General features: G+C 41.0%; 2 protein-coding genes, 2 long non-coding RNA genes and 7 other non-coding genes across 12 annotated transcripts in view; 6 read left to right on the top strand and 5 right to left on the bottom strand.

The window, feature by feature from the left end:
- The window catches only part of LOC113016473 (OX-2 membrane glycoprotein-like), a 61,748-nt gene that overhangs the window by 18,534 nt on the left and 20,662 nt on the right, over window positions 1-22,552 (top strand). The window lies entirely within an intron of this gene.
- LOC113017029 (5S ribosomal RNA) lies at window positions 747-865 on the bottom strand. Its single transcript, XR_003271361.2, has one exon. It is a non-coding gene; the product is annotated as a 5S ribosomal RNA (ribosomal RNA).
- LOC113017047 (5S ribosomal RNA) lies at window positions 1,223-1,341 on the top strand. Its single transcript, XR_003271378.2, has one exon. It is a non-coding gene; the product is annotated as a 5S ribosomal RNA (ribosomal RNA).
- On the bottom strand, window positions 2,184-2,302 carry LOC113017028 (5S ribosomal RNA). Its single transcript, XR_003271360.2, has one exon. It is a non-coding gene; the product is annotated as a 5S ribosomal RNA (ribosomal RNA).
- On the top strand, window positions 2,660-2,778 carry LOC113017045 (5S ribosomal RNA). The gene has a single exon (XR_003271376.2). It is a non-coding gene; the product is annotated as a 5S ribosomal RNA (ribosomal RNA).
- LOC113017061 (5S ribosomal RNA) lies at window positions 3,637-3,755 on the bottom strand. The gene has a single exon (XR_003271390.2). It is a non-coding gene; the product is annotated as a 5S ribosomal RNA (ribosomal RNA).
- On the top strand, window positions 4,113-4,231 carry LOC113017055 (5S ribosomal RNA). The gene has a single exon (XR_003271386.2). It is a non-coding gene; the product is annotated as a 5S ribosomal RNA (ribosomal RNA).
- LOC113017041 (5S ribosomal RNA) lies at window positions 5,086-5,204 on the bottom strand. Its single transcript, XR_003271372.2, has one exon. It is a non-coding gene; the product is annotated as a 5S ribosomal RNA (ribosomal RNA).
- LOC113016471 (OX-2 membrane glycoprotein-like) lies at window positions 6,674-20,436 on the top strand. 2 transcript variants are annotated; one of them, XM_026159315.2, is made up of 8 exons: window positions 6,674-6,745; window positions 10,932-10,987; window positions 16,246-16,584; window positions 16,668-17,006; window positions 17,082-17,120; window positions 17,221-17,320; window positions 18,973-19,023; window positions 19,274-20,436. In XM_026159315.2, exons 2-8 carry the CDS (start codon window positions 10,933-10,935, stop codon window positions 19,404-19,406), a joined length of 1,056 nt encoding a protein of 351 aa, XP_026015100.2. In that variant the 5' UTR covers window positions 6,674-6,745; window position 10,932; the 3' UTR covers window positions 19,407-20,436. The 2 variants fall into 2 exon arrangements, with proteins under 2 accessions (XP_026015100.2, XP_026015101.2); XM_026159316.2 differs by lacking the exon at window positions 6,674-6,745 and adding an exon at window positions 6,872-7,040.
- Window positions 11,009-15,284, top strand: LOC145424316 (uncharacterized). The gene is made up of 2 exons (XR_013905348.1): window positions 11,009-12,864; window positions 14,163-15,284. It is a non-coding gene; the product is annotated as an uncharacterized LOC145424316 (long non-coding RNA).
- Window positions 19,623-22,419, bottom strand: LOC145424314 (uncharacterized). Its single transcript, XR_013905346.1, has 2 exons — window positions 22,278-22,419; window positions 19,623-19,933 (listed from the first exon to the last, which is right to left on the bottom strand). It is a non-coding gene; the product is annotated as an uncharacterized LOC145424314 (long non-coding RNA).

The following is a 22,552-nucleotide window of genomic DNA, read 5'->3' as shown; positions in this document are numbered from 1 at the left end:
CTCATGTAGTAATGTCAAATTCTTCAAGCGTTACATCAATATCACTGTACATGCACAGAGCACCTGTAGATGTTTTTGTGCAAACACTCACAATTTTTTATGACGTGAATATTGCTGCATTAAGTATGCATGCATTATAACTGTGCTGTCATGGGCAGCTATTAAAAATAAAAGTAGAAACTAATCAATATGCTTCACTCTAAATTGTTTTTTAAATCCCAATAAATGGGTTACAGTATCTACATGAAGCCCGTTGTCGAGGAAGCCTCTCACTTACGGCCATACCAGCCTGTTCTCATCTGATCTCTGAAGGTAACCAGGGGCGGTCCTGCATAGTCGCGTCACCTTCACCTTGCTCCATGTTAGAAACTCCATGATATCGTGTTCCCTGCTCAGGGTAGCACACTGATGCGCATTTATTCAGTATTCTTCGGGGCCGCAGTCGGCAGCCAATAAGAGTTAAAACTGGTTGCACAAGAGTGTCAGGTTGACACTGTGCCCGCTGCACGCTACAAGGTTAACGAGTTCCTCACTATTGAGCCCAGACGGACTAGCCGTAGACATTCTCTACATTTACAGAATAAATAAGTTTGTGTATTTCCTAAATATTTCGTTCCTGCTGTTCTTTTGTTTTGTTTTGCACAAAAGGGAAATGCAATGAGGAGCGTTGTCATGAAGCTTTTCCTCAAGCTGCCTCCACTGAGTGAGCAGCGGCGCCCTCTGCAGTTTGTGTGTGGGAGTGCAAAAGCTTACAGCACCTGGTATTCCCAGGCGGTCTCCCATCCAAGTACTGACCAGGCCCGACCCTGCTTAGCTTCCGAGATCAGACGAGATCGGGCGTGTTCAGGGTGGTATGGCCATAAGCGAGGGAAACCCGCTATAAAAGACCTTTTATACTTGGCAAATGTCACGCACTTTAAAATATAGGATTGTACTAAGCTTCACATGTTACAGCGAAAACATGCAAACCTTTGTTGTGAACTGCAGCTTCAACACTGAGCTGCAAAAATGCTTTTCCCGCGGTAACGTCACCATAATAACACATGTTACTTTCTCACAGCACAGTGTTAAAGTGACACAGAGCACACAGTGTGTTAGGACCATTTGGAAGTCCAGCATTTTTGTGCTTTGGACAATTCAACTTATATACAGGACATAAAAACCTAAGCATGACTGCGTCATCACAGCATGTATAAAGAGGCTGTTTGTGAAGCAGTCCCTCGCTTACGGCCACACCACCCTGAACGCGCCCGATCTCGTCTGATCTCGGAAGCCAAGCTGGGTCGGGCCTGGGCAGTACTTGGATGGGAGACTGCCTGGGAATACCAGGTGCCGTAAGCTTTTGCATTTCAACACACAAATGACAGTTTAAATAGTGAAACGGATCTGAGGCACTCTTTAAGCTCATTTTCCAATAGGATGGTTAGTGAGTCTTGCGCAAAGAGCTCTTCCACTCATGTAGTAATGTCAAATTCTTCAAGCGTTACATCAGTATCACTGTACATGCACAGAGCACCTGTAGATGTTTTTGTGCAAACACTCACAATTGTTTATGACGTGAATATTGCTGCATTAAGTATGCATTATAACTGTGCTGTCATGGGCAGCTATTAAAAATAAAAGTAGAAACTAATCAATATGCTTCACTCTAAATTGTTTTTTAAATCCCAATAAATGGGTTACAGTATCTACATGAAGCCCGTTGTCGAGGAAGCCTCTCACTTACGGCCATACCAGCCTGTTCTCATCTGATCTCTGAAGGTAACCAGGGGCGGTCCTGCATAGTCGCGTCACCTTCACCTTGCTCCATGTTAGAAACTCCATGATATCGTGTTCCCTGCTCAGGGTAGCACACTGATGCGCATTTATTCAGTATTCTTCGGGGCCGCAGTCGGCAGCCAATAAGAGTTAAAACTGGTTGCACAAGAGTGTCAGGTTGACACTGTGCCCGCTGCACGCTACAAGGTTAACGAGTTCCTCACTATTGAGCCCAGACGGACTAGCCGTAGACATTCTCTACATTTACAGAATAAATAAGTTTGTGTATTTCCTAAATATTTCGTTCCTGCTGTTCTTTTGTTTTGTTTTGCACAAAAGGGAAATGTTGTCATGAAGCTTTTCCTCAAGCTGCCTCCACTGAGTGAGCAGCGGCGCCCTCTGCAGTTTGTGTGTGGGAGTGCAAAAGCTTACAGCACCTGGTATTCCCAGGCGGTCTCCCATCCAAGTACTGACCAGGCCCGACCCTGCTTAGCTTCCGAGATCAGACGAGATCGGGTGTGTTCAGGGTGGTATGGCCGTAAGCGAGGGAAACCTGCTATAAAAGACCTTTTATACTTGGCAAATGTCACGCACTTTAAAATATAGGATTGTACTAAGCTTCACATGTTACAGCGAAAACATGCAAACCTTTGTTGTGAACTGCAGCTTCAACACTGAGCTGCAAAAATGCTTTTCCCGCGGTAACGTCACCATAATAACACATGTTACTTTCTCACAGCACAGTGTTAAAGTGACACAGAGCACACAGTGTGTTAGGACCATTTGGAAGTCCAACATTTTTGTGCTTTGGACAATTCAACTTATATACAGGACATAAAAACCTAAGCATGACTGCGTCATCACAGCATGTATAAAGAGGCTGTTTGTGAAGCAGTCCCTCGCTTACGGCCACACCACCCTGAACGCGCCCGATCTCGTCTGATCTCGGAAGCCAAGCTGGGTCGGGCCTGGTCAGTACTTATATGGGAGACTGCCTGGGAATACCAGGTGCCGTAAGCTTTTGCATTTCAACACACAAATGACAGTTTAAATAGTGAAACGGATCTGAGGCACTCTTTAAGCTCATTTTCCAATAGGATGGTTAGTGAGTCTTGCGCAAAGAGCTCTTCCACTCATGTAGTAATGTCAAATTCTTCAAGCGTTACATCAATATCACTGTACATGCACAGAGCACCTGTAGATGTTTTTGTGCAAACACTCACAATTTTTTATGACGTGAATATTGCTGCATTAAGTATGCATGCATTATAACTGTGCTGTCATGGGCAGCTATTAAAAATAAAAGTAGAAACTAATCAATATGCTTCACTCTAAATTGTTTTTTAAATCCCAATAAATGGGTTACAGTATCTACATGAAGCCCGTTGTCGAGGAAGCCTCTCACTTACGGCCATACCAGCCTGTTCTCATCTGATCTCTGAAGGTAACCAGGGGCGGTCCTGCATAGTCGCGTCACCTTCACCTTGCTCCATGTTAGAAACTCCATGATATCGTGTTCCCTGCTCAGGGTAGCACACTGATGCGCATTTATTCAGTATTCTTCGGGGCCGCAGTCGGCAGCCAATAAGAGTTAAAACTGGTTGCACAAGAGTGTCAGGTTGACACTGTGCCCGCTGCACGCTACAAGGTTAACGAGTTCCTCACTATTGAGCCCAGACGGACTAGCCGTAGACATTCTCTACATTTACAGAATAAATAAGTTTGTGTATTTCCTAAATATTTCGTTCCTGCTGTTCTTTTGTTTTGTTTTGCACAAAAGGGAAATGCAATGAGGAGCGTTGTCATGAAGCTTTTCCTCAAGCTGCCTCCACTGAGTGAGCAGCGGCGCCCTCTGCAGTTTGTGTGTGGGAGTGCAAAAGCTTACAGCACCTGGTATTCCCAGGCGGTCTCCCATCCAAGTACTGACCAGGCCCGACCCTGCTTAGCTTCCGAGATCAGACGAGATCGGGCGTGTTCAGGGTGGTATGGCCATAAGCGAGGGAAACCCGCTATAAAAGACCTTTTATACTTGGCAAATGTCACGCACTTTAAAATATAGGATTGTACTAAGCTTCACATGTTACAGCGAAAACATGCAAACCTTTGTTGTGAACTGCAGCTTCAACACTGAGCTGCAAAAATGCTTTTCCCGCGGTAACGTCACCATAATAACACATGTTACTTTCTCACAGCACAGTGTTAAAGTGACACAGAGCACACAGTGTGTTAGGACCATTTGGAAGTCCAGCATTTTTGTGCTTTGGACAATTCAACTTATATACAGGACATAAAAACCTAAGCATGACTGCGTCATCACAGCATGTATAAAGAGGCTGTTTGTGAAGCAGTCCCTCGCTTACGGCCACACCACCCTGAACGCGCCCGATCTCGTCTGATCTCGGAAGCCAAGCTGGGTCGGGCCTGGGCAGTACTTGGATGGGAGACTGCCTGGGAATACCAGGTGCCGTAAGCTTTTGCATTTCAACACACAAATGACAGTTTAAATAGTGAAACGGATCTGAGGCACTCTTTAAGCTCATTTTCCAATAGGATGGTTAGTGAGTCTTGCGCAAAGAGCTCTTCCACTCATGTAGTAATGTCAAATTCTTCAAGCGTTACATCAGTATCACTGTACATGCACAGAGCACCTGTAGATGTTTTTGTGCAAACACTCACAATTGTTTATGACGTGAATATTGCTGCATTAAGTATGCATTATAACTGTGCTGTCATGGGCAGCTATTAAAAATAAAAGTAGAAACTAATCAATATGCTTCACTCTAAATTGTTTTTTAAATCCCAATAAATGGGTTACAGTATCTACATGAAGCCCGTTGTCGAGGAAGCCTCTCACTTACGGCCATACCAGCCTGTTCTCATCTGATCTCTGAAGGTAACCAGGGGCGGTCCTGCATAGTCGCGTCACCTTCACCTTGCTCCATGTTAGAAACTCCATGATATCGTGTTCCCTGCTCAGGGTAGCACACTGATGCGCATTTATTCAGTATTCTTCGGGGCCGCAGTCGGCAGCCAATAAGAGTTAAAACTGGTTGCACAAGAGTGTCAGGTTGACACTGTGCCCGCTGCACGCTACAAGGTTAACGAGTTCCTCACTATTGAGCCCAGACGGACTAGCCGTAGACATTCTCTACATTTACAGAATAAATAAGTTAGTGTATTTCCTAAATATTTCGTTCCTGCTGTTCTTTTGTTTTGTTTTGCACAAAAGGGAAATGCAATGAGGAGCGTTGTCATGAAGCTTTTCCTCAAGCTGCCTCCACTGAGTGAGCAGCGGCGCCCTCTGCAGTTTGTGTGTGGGAGTGCAAAAGCTTACAGCACCTGGTATTCCCAGGCGGTCTCCCATCCAAGTACTGACCAGGCCCGACCCTGCTTAGCTTCCGAGATCAGACGAGATCGGGCGTGTTCAGGGTGGTATGGCCGTAAGCGAGGGAAACCCGCTATAAAAGACCTTTTATACTTGGCAAATGTCACGCACTTTAAAATATAGGATTGTACTAAGCTTCACATGTTACAGCGAAAACATGCAAACCTTTGTTGTGAACTGCAGCTTCAACACTGAGCTGCAAAAATGCTTTTCCCGCGGTAACGTCACCATAATAACACATGTTACTTTCTCACAGCACAGTGTTAAAGTGACACAGAGCACACAGTGTGTTAGGTTTGTGGAGTGTTTTGATGGTGACAGATAGCGAACCACTGATCATTCCACTGAGAGATTTGGAGCCAGCGAGGAATAGAGGAGGTTCTGTTGTGTGGGAGTATTTTGAGTTGATTTTTGTCAATCGGGTGGGTTTTCCAGCTTTGTGTTCTGGCTGTTTGCTTTTGTTTTGTGCGTGTTTATTTGATCTGAAAACGGGAAAAAAGTAAAATGTCAAAAATCTGCTTCCATAATATAAATATCATTAAATAACTTTAGAAAAACTTCCACTTGACTCTTTACTTGTAATGTTGTAAAAATATATATATTTTATTGTTTAATTAATCTGAAAATGTTAGTCTGCCAAATGTGCAGCAATTGAATTCATTTATTCTCTTTATCTGATAGTTTGTGGGGCCCAGTTAGACTGTATAACTGCATCTGTGTGAAGGGATGTTCCTTAAGGCAGGACAAATTATCTCCACGAAAAGGAACAGGTTCGGCCATCACACACTAGAACAAATTCTCTTCTTAAATAAAAATGAAAAAGGGCTACTTTTTAATTTGTTTTTAATTTGCAAGTTCATAAGCATTTTCCCTTTCCAGTTCACAATCAATTCTACCCCCAGGTCAAAAATATGTCTTGGAAAATTTCCCTAATATAATATTATTTATAAATATACCCGTCTAGCACATGCACAAGTGCATGGAGGCAGGACCTCACAGCAGAAGCCTACTCCATAATGTGTTGTACCTTATTATATGTATATTATATGTAATGTGGTATTTTTCAATTATTGTATTTACCAACATCAAGAAGTCACAAGCAAAGGAAGACCAAACCATGGCGCATGTTTAAACAAGGAGAGTTTACTGATCAAAATTATTTATTAAACAAATAAAACACATTTTTTTAACCACCAAAGAATACACGTTCAAAGCAACACAACAGCGGCCCAATATCAGACAGAATTCCACTCTGTAGAGTGGGCAATCATAATGAAGCAGTTGGTTTTATTTTGTGGATTCAAGCTGCGCTTCATATTTCTGGCCACCAGATGTCACCAGAGAGGACTGTGTTGAAAAGCTTCGAGTAATGAACCGTTTTTCGATACAAGCTTCAGTGCTTCAGAAAGCTTCATTTGGCCATCACTAGTCAAAACCTACTGCCAAAACAGACACCAACGTGAAGTCGATGACAAACTGGCGGCAAAGGAGAGTCTGAGTGGACCTTAAAACCTCAACCTTATTACCCAGAATCAGCTTCAGGTGTGCGGGATTGCAGGAGAGATGCTGGCTCCGCCCAGGGGTGCAGACCAAGGAACTCAGGTGCCTGATGAAATTTTTTGTGATGTGTCGGTCGTGAATGAAACGGCTCTTAGAGCCAAGTCTTTGAAGTGAACGAGGCGAGCTGGTTCCTTATTGGGAGCCGTGGATTTTTGTTTTTCTTTCTCTCACCCTCTCTCGCACTTTTTTTCCGCTTCACTCCGCACGCATGCGAGCCTTGTGCTTTGCGCTGGGAAGAGGTGGGAGGGGCAGTAGTTACATTAGCAGTAGCACAGGAACAGAGCTGGAGGGAGAGACAGAGAAAGAGAGCCAGGGACAACAACGTCACATTAGAAAGGTATAGTAATCATCCACAACTATTTTCGGTTGCGGATGATAAAGGATTCAGAAAGTTTATTCATGCAGGCCTATATGACAGAGAATATGCATGTTCTTTTAGTTTTCATATTTTAATTTATATTTAATTGTGTGTTGGTTTGCAATGTTTTGTGTTGTTTCACTTTAAATTTGTTTAAAAGGAAAAAGCTGAAAATTAAATAGTTAAAAGTTGAAATGTAAATAGCTGGTTATTGTATCATATGATTTATTTATTACATTTTATGTGGAGTGAATAAATAAAACTATATTTACGGTGGCCCCTACAGACAAAGCACGTAAAAACTCCAAAACAGTTAAAAACTCCGAAGTACGTACAAAACACAACAGAAGTGCTCCAGGATGCTAGGCGCAGTGTTGTGTGGTAGTGTGTGGTAGTAACAGGTAAATGAACATTTTTTAAATTATTTGAATATATATGAGTGCTTGTGTATAAATTCACAAACAATACACCTATGCTTTCAATTGTGTAATTTAAGTGATTTAGGTAGCTCTGATTTGGAAGTTCAGTTAAAGCTAGAAATGTGTTTTGGTTTTGTTAATAAGCCTGAAGTGCTTCGGGATGTTCCGCTGTACAGTGAATAGGGGATAATAATGACTAACGTGCTGTAAAGTTTCTCAAATTGGCAGCTTATTAAAGACTCGGAGTGACGTTACTTAAATTTTACGTTCAACAAGGATGAGACCAAAAGCCTCAAATTAAAATACTATTGCAGCATGTCAGTACAGCCAGCCAAAAAAAGCAAACTAGTCTGATTTAAATCGAACCTCTGACTCCATTTTGACAACAGAAAGAAGCAGCTGACTGTCAGTCTGCCTAAATTTTCGTATGTCAGGAGACATCAGCGCTCGATCTTTCCAGGCAAGAGTCAGCTTGTGTTGGAAAACGTGTTGTTGTACGATGTTGCTTAATGTCCCAAAGGACAGATGCAACAAGCTTTTAGCGATAGTTACTAAAAATGGACGAAGAAAAACAAAGAAACAGAGATGGGTGCCCCAGCCAAAATGTAAACAAGAAGCAGACCGCGAACCAACCACACAATAAGTCATCAGTTTCAGGCTGCCCACGCAAATCTAGTTCTGAGAAACTAAACTAAGCAACTAGACAGGAAACTGCAAGAGGAAGTTTCCGGGTAAGTCCGCGAAACACGAGTGATAGCGTGTGTGTGTGTGCATGTGTGTGTGAAAGAGAGAGAGAGAGAGAGAGGGAGGGAGAGACTCAGACCTGTGGCAGAGGAAAGAGAAAAAACCCTGAGATGACGCAGTCTCTGTGCGCGTGATGTCCGATAATGGGAACCAGCTGACTGAAATATTCCAGTATTGTCAGCCAACGAAAAAAAATGCAAGTCTGCAACTTAAGTGGAAAATTAAAGTCAGCTCTAAGAGTAGTATCTGGGGCCGGATTTAGTAACGGTTTGCGAAACTTAGAATAACGTCTGAATTAGTGATGCGCGAATCATGAACAAATCGTTCAATACTCGAGAATCACTTTACTAACTCATGAATCATGATTCACAAGCCCAACTGACTCAGTGACTCATCCCTGTTGCTGTTAGCAGCAATGTATTTAGCTTATAATTGAAATTGTGGAGAAAAACACAACATCCAGTATCGTAACAAAAAAATTTCTGCTCTTAAATGGAAGAAAAAAACCTGAGTAGAAGCTCATATCAAGAAAATAGCTCCTCGGTTCACAGTAGCATTGCTCTGCTAACATGCTAACAGCACATTTGAGCTACTCACCCCCTCCTTCCTGTGCTGAATCAAATTCATGGGCTGCATCCTCCTGAGGACCCGGCCTTCGCAGTCTACGTGGGCCGGGTCCTCAGAAGGTCGGGTAGGCCGGAAGTAAACGGCCGTGAAATTGGACGGTCTAGCCTTCTGATTAGCGTCACTGCTGTCTCGGTGGAGTTTAATAAACTCAGCCGTCTGCTCCTTGCTATCTAAAATATAACAGGACACTGGCGTAAATTCTCGACTGTCTCATACTTCTGTTTAATCAGTTTTCTGTTTGACGTTTAGTCAGCTGTGTAAAAACCAAGGAGGAACCCACCCGGGGGATTAATAAAGTTTTATTTTATCTAATCTAATAACTTTAATCTCAGCCAAACCGATTTACTGACGAACAAACAAAACACTGAAAAAAGCCCAACAATAACATTTTTAGGTTGTCTAAGTCACTTATATATCACGTTTAACCCGAGCAGCGAAAGTCCACGGTGATCTGAAAATGATGTGCCGGGAGTTGTGCCGTTCTCGGCCGCATCAGTAACCCTCGAGCTCCCGGCGAGCTATCGAGCTGGTGGGTAGCAGATGCCTCCGAAAACGTCGAAGCACTTTTGCAAATATGCGATATCTTGATAAACCGAGCAGATATTTGATGTTTACACAACTACTTTCTCGCCTGAAAATGTGTTAAAAGTTTATTTTGTGACCCAGAAAGATTAGTATGAGTAATTTTAAAACTTAGTAGCGGCCGCCATTGTTGGAAACTGGAGTTTGGCTGGGCCGCACTATGAATTCTGGGATATGGTAGGCCACGAAGGACACACCCGACCCATCCTTCAAATTCGGGGAAAAGGAGGACGCATTTGTCGGCTGCATTCGGAGGAGTCTACGAATTTGGACAGCCTTCGGCGCGTCGCTATGCCGTAATCGGTCTACAAATGCGGCCTCAGGAGGATGCAGCCCATGAATTTGGACACGACCATAGAGCGAACGAATCACTCACTCACTCACCCCCTCCCTCTTGGCTCACAGCTTCTTCTTCTTCTTGGTTGGCAACGAATGTTAAGGCGTATTACTGCCCCCTGGCTCACAGCTCAGTGGACATTTAGATGAGAAAATATATATTTAACACATTTAAGGAAAATACTAATAAAATAAAAATAAAACAAAATAAAATAAAAATAAATAAATGTTTATTAAGCAATTTTGATAGGAAATTGCTTAATTTTAGAAATGTTTTTGCTCTTTTTTGCTCTATATAATAGTTGTTTTCTTTTAGAATCATTCATCTTAGCAGTAGGATTTACATGAAAAGAGAAACAAATTAAGTTTGAGTGAAAATGTACATTTTTTGCACTCTTTGGTCAACTGACTCAGTGAATCAAATGACTCAAAAAATCCGATTCACTTTGGTGAGTGACTCATTAAAACTCAATTCAGTAAAAAGAATCAAATTTACCATCACTATCCTGATCATTTATAATAAAGAACTAAATCTGTACATAATTCCTGTAGATTTTGTATTTAGTCTTGAGAAACAGCCTCAGTGGTGAGCAGTTCAGTGACAGAAGGACGTCCTATCTCGGGAGACAACGAGACAGGAGAACGTTGAGCACAGGATAGCGGAGTTCGGAGCCTTGCCCCTGCGGGGATTTTATTGTTGTTTTCATGTGAAATAATTTATTTTTTAGAAACTTAGTTTTTATATTCTCTATTGCCTTGAATCCTCCACTGATCTTCCGGTTTTAGAAGGGGTTTTTCTTCACAGAGAACACCTCGTGACAATCCCAAGGCGTTGTAGGCATGTCATGATTTGAACTTTATTCTCAACATCAATTTTTTTTCTTCTTAATTTGCCCCTAATAATACATCGGAACGTTCACTACAGACTGAATATGGGTTATTTTTATCTACCTGGGATAAATAAACTTGCTGCTGTGGTGAAATAAAGTTTCTAAAAAATGAGTCAACACTACACGTGAGCAAAAACAACACAGAAAAATTCCACAACTGCGTGGAATCCCCCCCACCTCATATGTAAGAACCACTTAATGTAATTTTCTTTTTATGTCTTTAAAATACCAAACGCACACTATAGAAACAGCTCGTGTTACTCTCTTTACAGCATGGCGGATGGTGCAATTGTATATTTGCTTTCTCTTCTAATGGTCTGTTCTGAAGGTAAGCTGTGTTCACTATTCTCCGTTTTGTTTTTAAAGCTGTTTTGTGGATGGGTGAAGAAAAAACGTTTCACTCGTAATTATTAGAAACTGATCTCAAAGAGGTCACAAGTATGATTTTTGTTTTTCATCTGAAGCCATGAGAGATTCTATACGAACAGTGGAGACATTAGATTTTATTTCTGTGAATATGGATTATTTTCATTAAGCGTTTACTGCAGCTGATGCTCCACACGGAAGAAAAAACTGTTCTTAATACTGGTTTAATGAACATGTTTGTTAATTAATTTTCTCTTCCCATATTTTTTTTTTACTCTACAACATTATCACTGGAGTATACCCAATACACCATTCTAGTATTCATTAAAATCTTCAGCAGTCAGGAGATGTTTGGTACAGTATGAGTATTGTTCATTTTGTAAAAACATAATGTTTAATTGATTCCCACTTTTTATGTTAGATAACAAAATATGAGATAGGCCATTTTCATACTACAACTAAGAATTACTATTATCATTATTTTTTCCCTGTCCTGTCCAGAACTGTAGTAATCAGAATTACTGTCTGAAAGCCAAGAAAAATGGCCAACAGATTTATTTTCCCAAGTGGACCTTATGCTGTACTGGTCCACTTGATTGTTATACACTGTAAAAAAAAAAATACAGTACAATCTACTGTATAAACGTGAAGGAATTTTCCATATTAGTCATTTACAGGTATTTTTCTGTATGTCTCAACTACTGCAATGCATTGTGGGGAAAAAGAACCCGAAAAGGAGTGAAAAGTAAGTGCAAGAGCCTTAAAATCTCTGTGGTAAGTATTAAAACTCATGTTTTCTTTTATTAAAATAATGTTTTTCAAAAGACCACGTATTTTTATTTAGAAAGAATTGTTAATTTATTTGTTAACTGGTTTCGGCTGTCTCCAGACAAGTCAGGAATATTTTGCTGACTCATTTTTTAAATAATCGTTAGTTAGGTTTAACATGACTTAAGCTTTCCATTTTAATTAATGTTAAAAATAATTTTTACTGTGATACCACCGGTTTTGTCCTTCAGTGGCTGAACCAGTTTTCATAAATATTATAGTTAGCTGTCTGTGTCTCTCTGGGTATTACTAATGTTAGCCTCTGATTTGGGCTGCTAAAGTAAAGACTTTTAGCTAGCTGACCAGCATAGATTATTTCGGTGGTTAGCAGGCTGTAGTGGTAATATTATTGAAAGTATAGTTTCACCTCAGCACATTTACAATTATGTCTATTTTGTAGCACATAGAAATGTTTAGTTAATATTTACAGACAGACACATTTTCCCTGTAACTGTGTTTTTACTCCAACATTTGTTGAAAATGTAATTTATGAAATGTTGAGCAGCATTTCTAGTATGTGGAATATTTTTGTTACCCACTGTGCTAATGTGATTAAATACTAATAATTATTACTAAAAGAATTCAATAATAAATCAATAATAACTATTTATTGATTGAACTATAATGTAAGCGCAGTGCTGGTGTGCAGGGGCTTTATATGCCTTGTGGGGGATCCTGACATATTATAAACTGTTGTGTCTATATCAAGCTTTTAGCCAAATATAAACAGAGATATTTGTATCTTTCTTAAAAATCCAGATCCTTACAGATTATTTGAGAAATGGATCAACAGGTATCACTACTTGAAGCACTCTAAGTCCTGCAGTGGAAAAATATCCCTTATTTCACCTTTGATCACACACTTTGGTTTTCCAGTGCAGAGCAATGGCCAAGAAAAGGAAAGACTTCCCCGCGTGAAAAAAAAGACGAAGATACAAGCTGGTGATGATCCAGAGCAGCTGGTCTCAGGAAATGAAGAAAAACCCTGATCACCTTCTCTACAGAAACAAGGTGAGTTTAATGTTGTGGTTGATTTAGTTTTTCAAGGTATGTATGTTACTTTAATTATAAACTGCTTTTGTTGCAACAGAATGGTGTTATGTGTATGCAACTCAACGTGAATTATAATCCGTTGTAGGGCTGCGTGATATGACCAAAGTCTCACATCCCAATATAAGACATTTCTCTCCTGATAACGATATATATCACAAAATAGTGCATTTTCTGTAAATTCTGTGATTCTCGGGCAACTCGACTTATGTGAAGTGTTTTCAGCTGGGGTCCTGTTTCGACCTGGAGTCGAGTGTTTTGATCAATGCGTGAAACTATACATTTTTAGACATGAGTTTAAACGGCCGCCATTTTCTTTCTGAGTATTTATTACACGGCGTGCTGCGAGGAAAAGCCTGTTCTAACGTTTGAGTCTAAGGATTATTTTGAGCACCTGACGGCTCTTTTTTGCTTTTCATTCGTAAACTCTCTCGAAACTCTTTCATGTGATTCTTGTGTAGGTGGTTAAAGAGGTTTGTCGTGTTTGAGTGGTGGTGGGGACCAGTTTGTGGCATAATTTGCATAGTACAGTTTTCTGGGGCGTGTCAGACTTTTCATAACCAAACCATGTCCATGCTACAGAGGTAGCCTCTCGTTTAACAATAAGGTCCTCGATTTGTTTTGACTGGTCCTTCTGTTTGGAGCTAGCTGGTTCTGCCTCATCCTTGCTGGCCATGCTGGTATTCTCTGTGCCTTCATCTGCGTGGTGACTGTAAGCGCCATTTATAGTTACTTGATGTTTTTATTTGAGGTCATTTGTTTGATGCATATTCTGAAATTTTATGTTTGAGAATAATGTATATCATTTCAGTTTATTTTGAAAAGTCTCAACAGAAACTTGAGCTTTATTGTGAAAGGTTTTTGTGGAAAATAAACAAGTGGACGGCGGAGCCACACGATGGTTTTACCGTCATTGTTGGTAACGAAAGTACGCGTAAAAACAGTCACTTGTCCGTCCATACTGTGGTTATTTTAAGTATAAGAGAAGGAGAGAACTTTAAGAAATAATATAGCAACTACAGTGACCATCAAAACCATGAAAAAAATATTGCCGTAAACAGTTTATTTTGCAACAGCACAAAACAAACAATAGTGTATAATATGAAACGATAGAAATTTTTATATCGTCATCTGATATATATCGTCATATCGCACAGCCCTAATCCTTTTTTTGTTTCTGTTGTTTATGTTCAAAGTAAAAAAATTATAAAAATACAAACTTTTTAAAAATGTGTTGTTGTTTCTCTTTTTTTCCTCAGAATAAATTGCGACTAGTCTCAATGGCTGAGCCTGAGATTTATTTAAAGCTCAGATGGACCTTGATGGACTAACATGCAGGCTGCATTCAGGACTTTGTCACACTGGTATATGAAGAGCGGTAACAAGAGAAATTGTGCACACACAATGTGTCACTTTATGCTTGCTCTTCTCCAGCCTCTGGTGTCACTTTGTAGTAATTTGTCTTACTATTGTCTTATTTATTGTGATTTAGGGTCTGTGCGCACAAGCAGAGGTTTTTGTTTGTAACCGTAACCTCGTTTTCAGAGTCTTGTCTAACATTTAATGGCCGTGAAATATGTCAGACTTTTTCCTCTACTTAAACAGCTAAGAGCATTTGAACCCCGTGGAGAGAAAGATGTGAAAGATTAAGGATTTTGAACTATGATGTAAGTGTTGTCACTGCTGAGGATTCGTGGACACAGATCCTTATTCACTACGCTGCTACAGTTTAACTTTTCATCAGAACAAGCACTTCTAATTGTACTTTGCTCTTCACTGACAAAACAAGTCCAGTAAATGAACTTTTATCTTTAAGTTTGGGACAGTAATCTGTCTTAATTTATTTTGTGTTTTAGTTATCATATGGGGAAAAGTTCTGTGGTTATCCATCCGTCCTGTTCGAATAAACCCAAAGTTCAGGAACATCTTCTTTAGATCTGTTCAGTTTTAATCATGTGGCACCACTTAAACAGTCAAGTATGTTATATTGTAAGGTAAAGACCCCAAAGAGTTAATCTCAGACAAATGTTCAGACAAATGTGAATTACATTCACTTCATTAATGAAGTGAACGTAATTCAGTAATCAAAGGTGTTTGGCTATAACTGACTACATGTGTATACTGTACCATAAGTGGACAGACATGGATGTAAACCACACCTTAACCATTTGGCTGAGGCAAACCTACCACAAGGCAGTGATTCTAACTAAAAGGTACTCTGGATATTATTAAATGTGAACATATCGTTAAATATGACATTTTTTGTTTGTCAGGTGTCCTGTTTGAATTTAACACCTGGGAGCTCCTTGAATGAATGTAAATAAACACATTTACATGAGGGCAACCTGATTTCAAGGAAATAAAAATGCTCAAATTTGAAAGCTTGTGAGTTATTTTGTTCATGTATCAGCTGTTTAGTCGTTTTATGACAAGATGGATGCTGTCGTTATATTTTAGTATAGTTTTAGAGTTGAGGAGAATAAAAGAATATTTAACATTAATTGTACCAATGCTGTTGTGTACGAAGCACAAATTAATTAAAAAAAACCCTATGAAGCAAGCATGAAGGAGAACCGGGCCCCAGACTTCTAGAGGACCACTGAAGGGGCAACGTTTTTAACATTTGACACAGCTGAGCGGCCGTGTGTTTAAGGAACGGACTCAAAAGCAGGCGCAGGAGAAATGTACTGAAGTTTAACCAAAAGTGAGCCTTTATTGTGGCTGACACAAAAAACAGAAAACCAGGCAAGATGACATTAGGGCGAAACAAAACTAAAACCTAAACTGGGAAAAACTAAAACTATCTATGAAGATGATGACAACGGACATGGACATGAAACTGGACAGGAACATGCAACCAACATAACTATGAAATAATCCAAACAAAGGTAACGATGGAAGTGGAGACACGGCTGATACAAATGAACATTACGCCACAAGGGGAAGTAAAACAAAACACACTGAACATGGAAACACTGGACTCCTCGAAATAAAGCAGGAAAGCTGGGAAAGCTGGAGAGACTGGACACGAGAAGACAAGCTTGATAACCTGAAACACACAGACAAGAAACACATGAAAGACTGACACAAAATACAGAAAAAGACTGACAAACACGGGGACATAGATAAAACCTAAACTAGACTGAAACTCAACTAACTCCTTACTAATAATAACCAAACAAGAAGTAAACAGACTTCCAATATAACATAAGAAATCGAAAATACACTCAAAACATGATTATGAAAAACTTTACAGTGAGATGCCTACAGGTTTTATTGCAGCTGATAAGTAGCAGACACACACTTGGTGCTCATGCCTCACATGTCTATTTGTTTGTGCAGCTCTAACAGCAGTGATCCAAACACAGCAGACTGTGCTGGCAGCAGTGGGAGAAGATGCTGAATTCAGCTGTCAGCTCTTAGAGACTAAAGACGTCCTTCAGGTCACATGGCAGAAAATCTCACGTGATGTGGAGACAAATGTTGCCACCTACAACAAGTACTTTGGTCAGAGAGTGAATGATGGCTTTACAAATAAAGTTGAGTTTAAATACACTGGACTACAGAATTGCTCCATAGTCATCAGGAATGTAACAGAGCAGGATGAAGGCTGCTATCGCTGTCTGTTTAACACTTATCCTGAAGGAGCCTTCACAGGTAGAACCTGCCTCCGAGTTTATGGTAAGAACTTTTACCTTCTTTAACCAACAAGAGGAGACTAAAAATAATATAGTGATGTGATGATATCTCCTGATCCTTCACAGAGCTGCATGAACCTGTTGTTGATGTCAGAGAGTCAAACTCTACTGAAGAGTGGGTTGTTTCCTGTTCAGCCACTGGTCGACCTGCTCCCACTGTAACACTCAGTGTCTCACAACAAGACCTCAGCTTCTCACAGCACAACACTGTCAGTGTGTCCAACACCAACGCTACATTCACTGTCACCACTACAGCTGTGCTCTCAGGTTCACGTAAACACAGCACACAGGTGGGATGTGCAGCACGAGTGCTCTCTGCTCCTCACAGAGAGGTGATGGTGACAATTCCTGATGATGGTAGTGGTGATGGTGATGATGATGATGATGATGATGATGATGGTGATGGTGAGAAACTCTTTTAAAGTCACTGATTTATAATTGATGATTACACTGTGATTGTAATGTTTCCTTTTTTTCCAGGTCTAGATGAAGACTTTGGATCTAAACGCAGAAATTTAGGTGAATTCACATTTGTATGTTTTTGAGTTCAGTTTTTTTCCATCTTTTTTTATTTTATGTTTGAATTAATTTTTCCTTCTTTCCTCTGTTTTCTCAAAAGCAATCAGGATTTCAGTCATTCTGTCCTCTGTGTTGCTGGTTGCCTTTAGTTGTGTTGCTGCACTCATCTTTGTCCATCATAGAACAAAATCTCACAACAGGTAATCCTATTAAAACGTGTCTGTGTTGCATTTTCTCCTGATACAGGGAGTGCAGAATTATTAGGCAAATGAGTATTTTGTCCACATCATCCTCTTCATGCATGTTGTCTTACTCCAAGCTGTATAGGCTCGAAAGCCTACTACCAATTAAGCATATTAGGTGATGTGCATCTCTGTAATGAGAAGGGGTGTGGTCTAATGACATCAACACCCTATATCAGGTGTGCATAATTATTAGGCAACGTCCTTTCCTTTGGCAAAATGGGTCAAAAGAAGGACTTGACAGGCTCAGAAAAGTCAAAAATAGTGAGATATCTTGCAGAGGGATGCAGCAGTCTCAAAATTGCAAAGCTTCTGAAGCGTGATCATCGAACAATCAAGCGTTTCATTCAAAATAGTCAACAGGGTCGCAAGAAGCGTGTGGAAAAACCAAGGCGCAAAATAACTGCCCATGAACTGAGAAAAGTCAAGCGTGCAGCTGCCAAGATGCCACTTGCCACCAGTTTGGCCATATTTCAGAGCTGCAACATCACTGGAGTGCCCAAAAGCACAAGGTGTGCAATACTCAGAGACATGGCCAAGGTAAGAAAGGCTGAAAGACGACCACCACTGAACAAGACACACAAGCTGAAACGTCAAGACTGGGCCAAGAAATATCTCAAGACTGGTTTTTCTAAGGTTTTATGGACTGATGAAATGAGAGTGAGTCTTGATGGGCCAGATGGATGGGCCCGTGGCTGGATTGGTAAAGGGCAGAGAGCTCCAGTCCGACTCAGACGCCAGCAAGGTGGAGTACTGGTTTGGGCTGGTATCATCAAAGATGAGCTTGTGGGGCCTTTTCGGGTTGAGGATGGAGTCAAGCTCAACTCCCAGTCCTACTGCCAGTTTCTGGAAGACACCTTCTTCAAGCAGTGGTACAGGAAGAAGTCTGCATCCTTCAAGAAAAACATGATTTTCATGCAGGACAATGCTCCATCACACGCGTCCAAGTACTCCACAGCGTGGCTGGCAAGAAAGGGTATAAAAGAAGAATAACTAATGACATGGCCTCCTTGTTCACCTGATCTGAACCCCATTGAGAACCTGTGGTCCATCATCAAATGTGAGATTTACAAGGAGGGAAAACAGTACACCTCTCTGAACAGTGTCTGGGAGGCTGTGGTTGCTGCTGCACGCAATGTTGATGGTGAACAGATCAAAACACTGACAGGATCCATGGATGGCAGGCTTTTGAGTGTCCTTGCAAAGAAAGGTGGCTATATTGGTCGCTGATTTGTTTTTGTTTTGTTTTTGAATGTCAGAAATGTATATTTGTGAATGTGGAGATGTTATATTGGTTTCACTGGTAAAAATAAATAATTGAAATGGGTGTATATTTGTTTTTTGTTAAGTTGCCTAATAATTCTGCACAGTAATAGTCACCTGCACACACAGATATCCCCCTAAAATAGCTAAAACTAAAAACAAACTAAAAACTACTTCCAAAAACATTCAGCTTTGATATTAATGAGTTTTTTGGGTTCATTGAGAACATGGTTGTTGTTCAATAATAACATTATTCCTCAAAAATACAACTTGCCTAATAATTCTGCACTCCCTGTAAATGTTTCTGCAGCTTTAACTGTTTTAAAATTTTTCTGTTTTTCACACAGGAATCTCAAGATAAATAAGACACCTGAAACTAAGATCAGAGACAGTCAGGAGTAAGTCACTCTTTATACTGTTTTTCTGCACTGTTGACATTTTTTAATCTTCCTTCGGGCTCTTTTTTATTTTCATTTTTCATTTCTTCTAATAAGTGTCCATAGTCCTCTGTTATCATTTTAATTTCAAGCCTAATCTAACACCAACCACAAACACTTAAACACTTTGCTCACTTTCCTCTGTCCAGGCTATTTCTCAGAGTACTTTAATCATGTGATCAAATAAAACTATTTCTTATTTTCATTGAAGGACTGAAGCATCTTTATTCACAGCAGAGGGCAGCGAGGTCAGAAACGAAGGAGCGTTTGAGAGAAATCACCAAGACAACAACCTGATGTTCTCATCAGAAGCAGCAGGAAGACTGAATTTTGAGCAGTGCTGAACAAATGTATTGTTGATGTGACTGGAGATTAAAAACATCTTTGTGTTATAAACCACTGATGTGATTATGTTAATAGTTTACCGACAGGTTATTATTATTATTCAGTTATCATTGATGCTGATATATCATTAATGATGCATTGTGTCACTTTACATGTATGAAATGAAGATTTAAGTATTGTTTCAAGTTGCCATTTAGGTGCAGATATGATGCAGCGGGTGGAGTTCAACATCAGCGTGTGACGGCTGAAATAGTTTAGGATCATCAACCTACAGCTGACTTGCAAATAAATGTGACCAACAGCTAAAGACAGAGAGAGAGAAACCACGCGTCTAGTTCATGCATTGGTGGTTAGACTCCGATGGTCCAGCGCAGCAGAACACAATCACAGCTGTGATAGCGATTAGGGAAGGACCCCCAGAGTATAGATGCTGGTGGTGGAGATGAAGATGGAGGCTTGAATGGCGCCTGACAGAGATGAGTGAAAGGTGGTGGCGATGGGGAGGAGGTGGGTTGTACGAAGGCATCTAAAAAGAAGAATCACAGATGCGCAGTGAGATTTTAAGTACATAGAGTGAAGGCTGATTGGCCTAAAGAAGGAGGGCTGAGTGCTGATTGGACTAGACCCGTGATGTCACAACCAGCTTGACAAGCATGGGAAAGTGGAAGTGATGTAAAACTTACATTAGCTGCCAAACACCCGGGAAGCAGACAGACGTGTGACTACAGAGCTTCCTTAGTGAACTTGCGCATAAGCCTCATGATGGTCACATGAAAACCACCAAGCTTAATGTTTTTAGCTGATTTGTTAGTGTGTGTGTGTGTGTGTGTGTGTGTGTGTGTGTGTGTGTGTGTGTGTGTGTGTGTGTGAGAGAGAGAGAGAGAAAGAGTTACAGATCCAATCTTAAACCTTTTGTTGGATGATAAATAATGTCTTTTCATATTTTGCTAATCACATGCCTCATTCCAGGAGGGATGTTTGCTGTAACTTTGTCCTCGCACACTGACAGTAAAGCTGTCCTGTCTTAAATTGCTTGTTGGGACATGTTTGTTTGTTTGTTTGTTTTATTGTGTGGATTCTTCTTATCAATGTTTGAAGCATTTTCCAACTGTATTTAAAATACATAATTATTTCATTAATATAATAATAATATATTTCACGTCATCTGCTTTTTGCGGATGATGTGGTTCTGTTGGCTTCATCGGGTGAGGGCCTCCAGCTCGCACTGGAACGGTTCGCAGCCGAGTGTGAAGCAGCGGGAATGAGGATCAGCACCTCCAAATCTGAGGCCATGGTTCTCAGCCGGAAAAGGGTGGAGTGCCCACTCCGGGTCGGGGATGAGTTCCTGCCCCAAGTGGAGGAGTTCAAGTATCTCGGGGTCTTGTTCACGAGTGATGGGAGAAGGGAGCCGGAGATCGACAGACGGATTGGGGCTGCAGCTGCAGTAATGCGGACGCTGCACCGGTCCGTCGTGGTGAAGAGGGAGCTGAGTGTAAAAGCGAAGCTCTCAATTTACCGGTCGATCTACGTCCCTACCCTCACCTATGGCCACGAGCTGTGGGTAGTGACCGAAAGAACGAGATCGCAGATACAAGCGGCGGAAATGAGCTTCCTCCGAAGGGTGGCTGGCCTCTCCCTTAGAGATAGGGTGAGAAGTTCGGCCATCCGGGAGGGGCTCAGAGTAGAGCAGCTGCTGCTCCACATCGAAAGGAATCAGGTGAGGTGGTTCAGGCATCTGACAAGGATGCCTCCTGGGCGCCTCCTGGGTGAGGTGTTCCAGGCATGTCCCACCGGGAGGAGGCCCCGGGGCAGACCCAGGACACGCTGGAGAGATTATATCTCTCGGCTGGCCTGGGAACGCCTTGGTATTCCCCCGGATAAGCTGGAGGAGGTGGCTGGGGAGAGGGAGGTCTGGGCCTCTCTGCTTAGGCTGCTGGCCCCGTGACCCGGCCTCGGATAAAGCGGATGAAGATGGATGGATGGATGGATATTTCACGTATTTCAAGGCAATGGCCACACAACAACAGCATGTAACAGTCATAAATGGATATCCATCCATCCATCCGTTCGCTTCCGCTTATCATTTTCAGGGTCACGGGGGGCGCTGGAGCCTATCCCAGCTGTCATAGGGCGAGAGGCAGGGTACACCCTGGACAGTTCGCCAGTCTGTCGTAGGGCTAAATGGATAATTTAGTGATATTAGTCCATCTTACAGGAGGAACTGGAACAGCAGATTTTTGTGACTTCAGACTTGAACATTTCCTCTCCTTTAATATAGTGAAAGCAACATGTTTCATCTACATACATGTGCTGCAATCAGAGGACTCTTATGCATTAGAGTGATAAAAACTACAAGCTGAGCGTTAATGAAGGAATGAAACTGTGGCGTCTCCCCAGGGATGAAACAAGATACACAGAAGATTTTACAATCTGCGTGTCATTCTGCAGACCCTCGATCCTCCAACTATCTAATGAAGGTAATGCGCTGTGACAGAGTTACAAAATGAGAATATTATCTCTGACAAACCACCGATGGCATTCATTGACACGGACACTGTCCATTAATCTCTCCCTTAATTAAAAATGGCATTTTGATTTACATTAATACATTTCATCTTCTCAGGCTTTAAAACCAGGTTTGTCATTTGAGAGTCAGAGTGTGTGCAGTTCAGATAAAACCAGTTCATACCTGATGGGATGAATACTTTATTTGAATTTTTTTCCATGCATTCCTGTTAAAAACTTATTTACTGAGGTTTTACTTTTACTTTACTTTATTTATATAGCACATATAATAACAACAAAATGTTGACCTGTACAAAGAAGGAAAAAAAAATTACACAGTAACAAATAACATAAATAACAAATACCTGATAAAAGATGATTAGGTGGACAGACAGGTAACTCTCATGCGGTGTCGAAAACCAGTGAGAATAAATGTGTTTTAAGATGGGATTTGAAAAGACTGATGGTCGGGCCCTTTCTAATGTGGAGAGGTAAATCATTCCACATTTTCGGTGCCACAAACACAAATTCCCAGTAACCTCTGTGGACCAGCCTCGACTTAAAAGTGGCCAAGAGCGAGAGATCACTTGATCTTAGATCTCTAGGGGGTATATATGGCTGCAGTAAGTCAGACAGATGT

This window comes from Astatotilapia calliptera, chromosome 23 (genome assembly GCF_964374335.1).
Source record: "Astatotilapia calliptera chromosome 23, fAstCal68.1, whole genome shotgun sequence".
Taxonomy (NCBI): domain Eukaryota; kingdom Metazoa; phylum Chordata; class Actinopteri; order Cichliformes; family Cichlidae; genus Astatotilapia; species Astatotilapia calliptera.
Note: the sequence above shows the minus strand (reverse complement) of the source record. Positions and strands in the feature narration are given on the sequence as shown.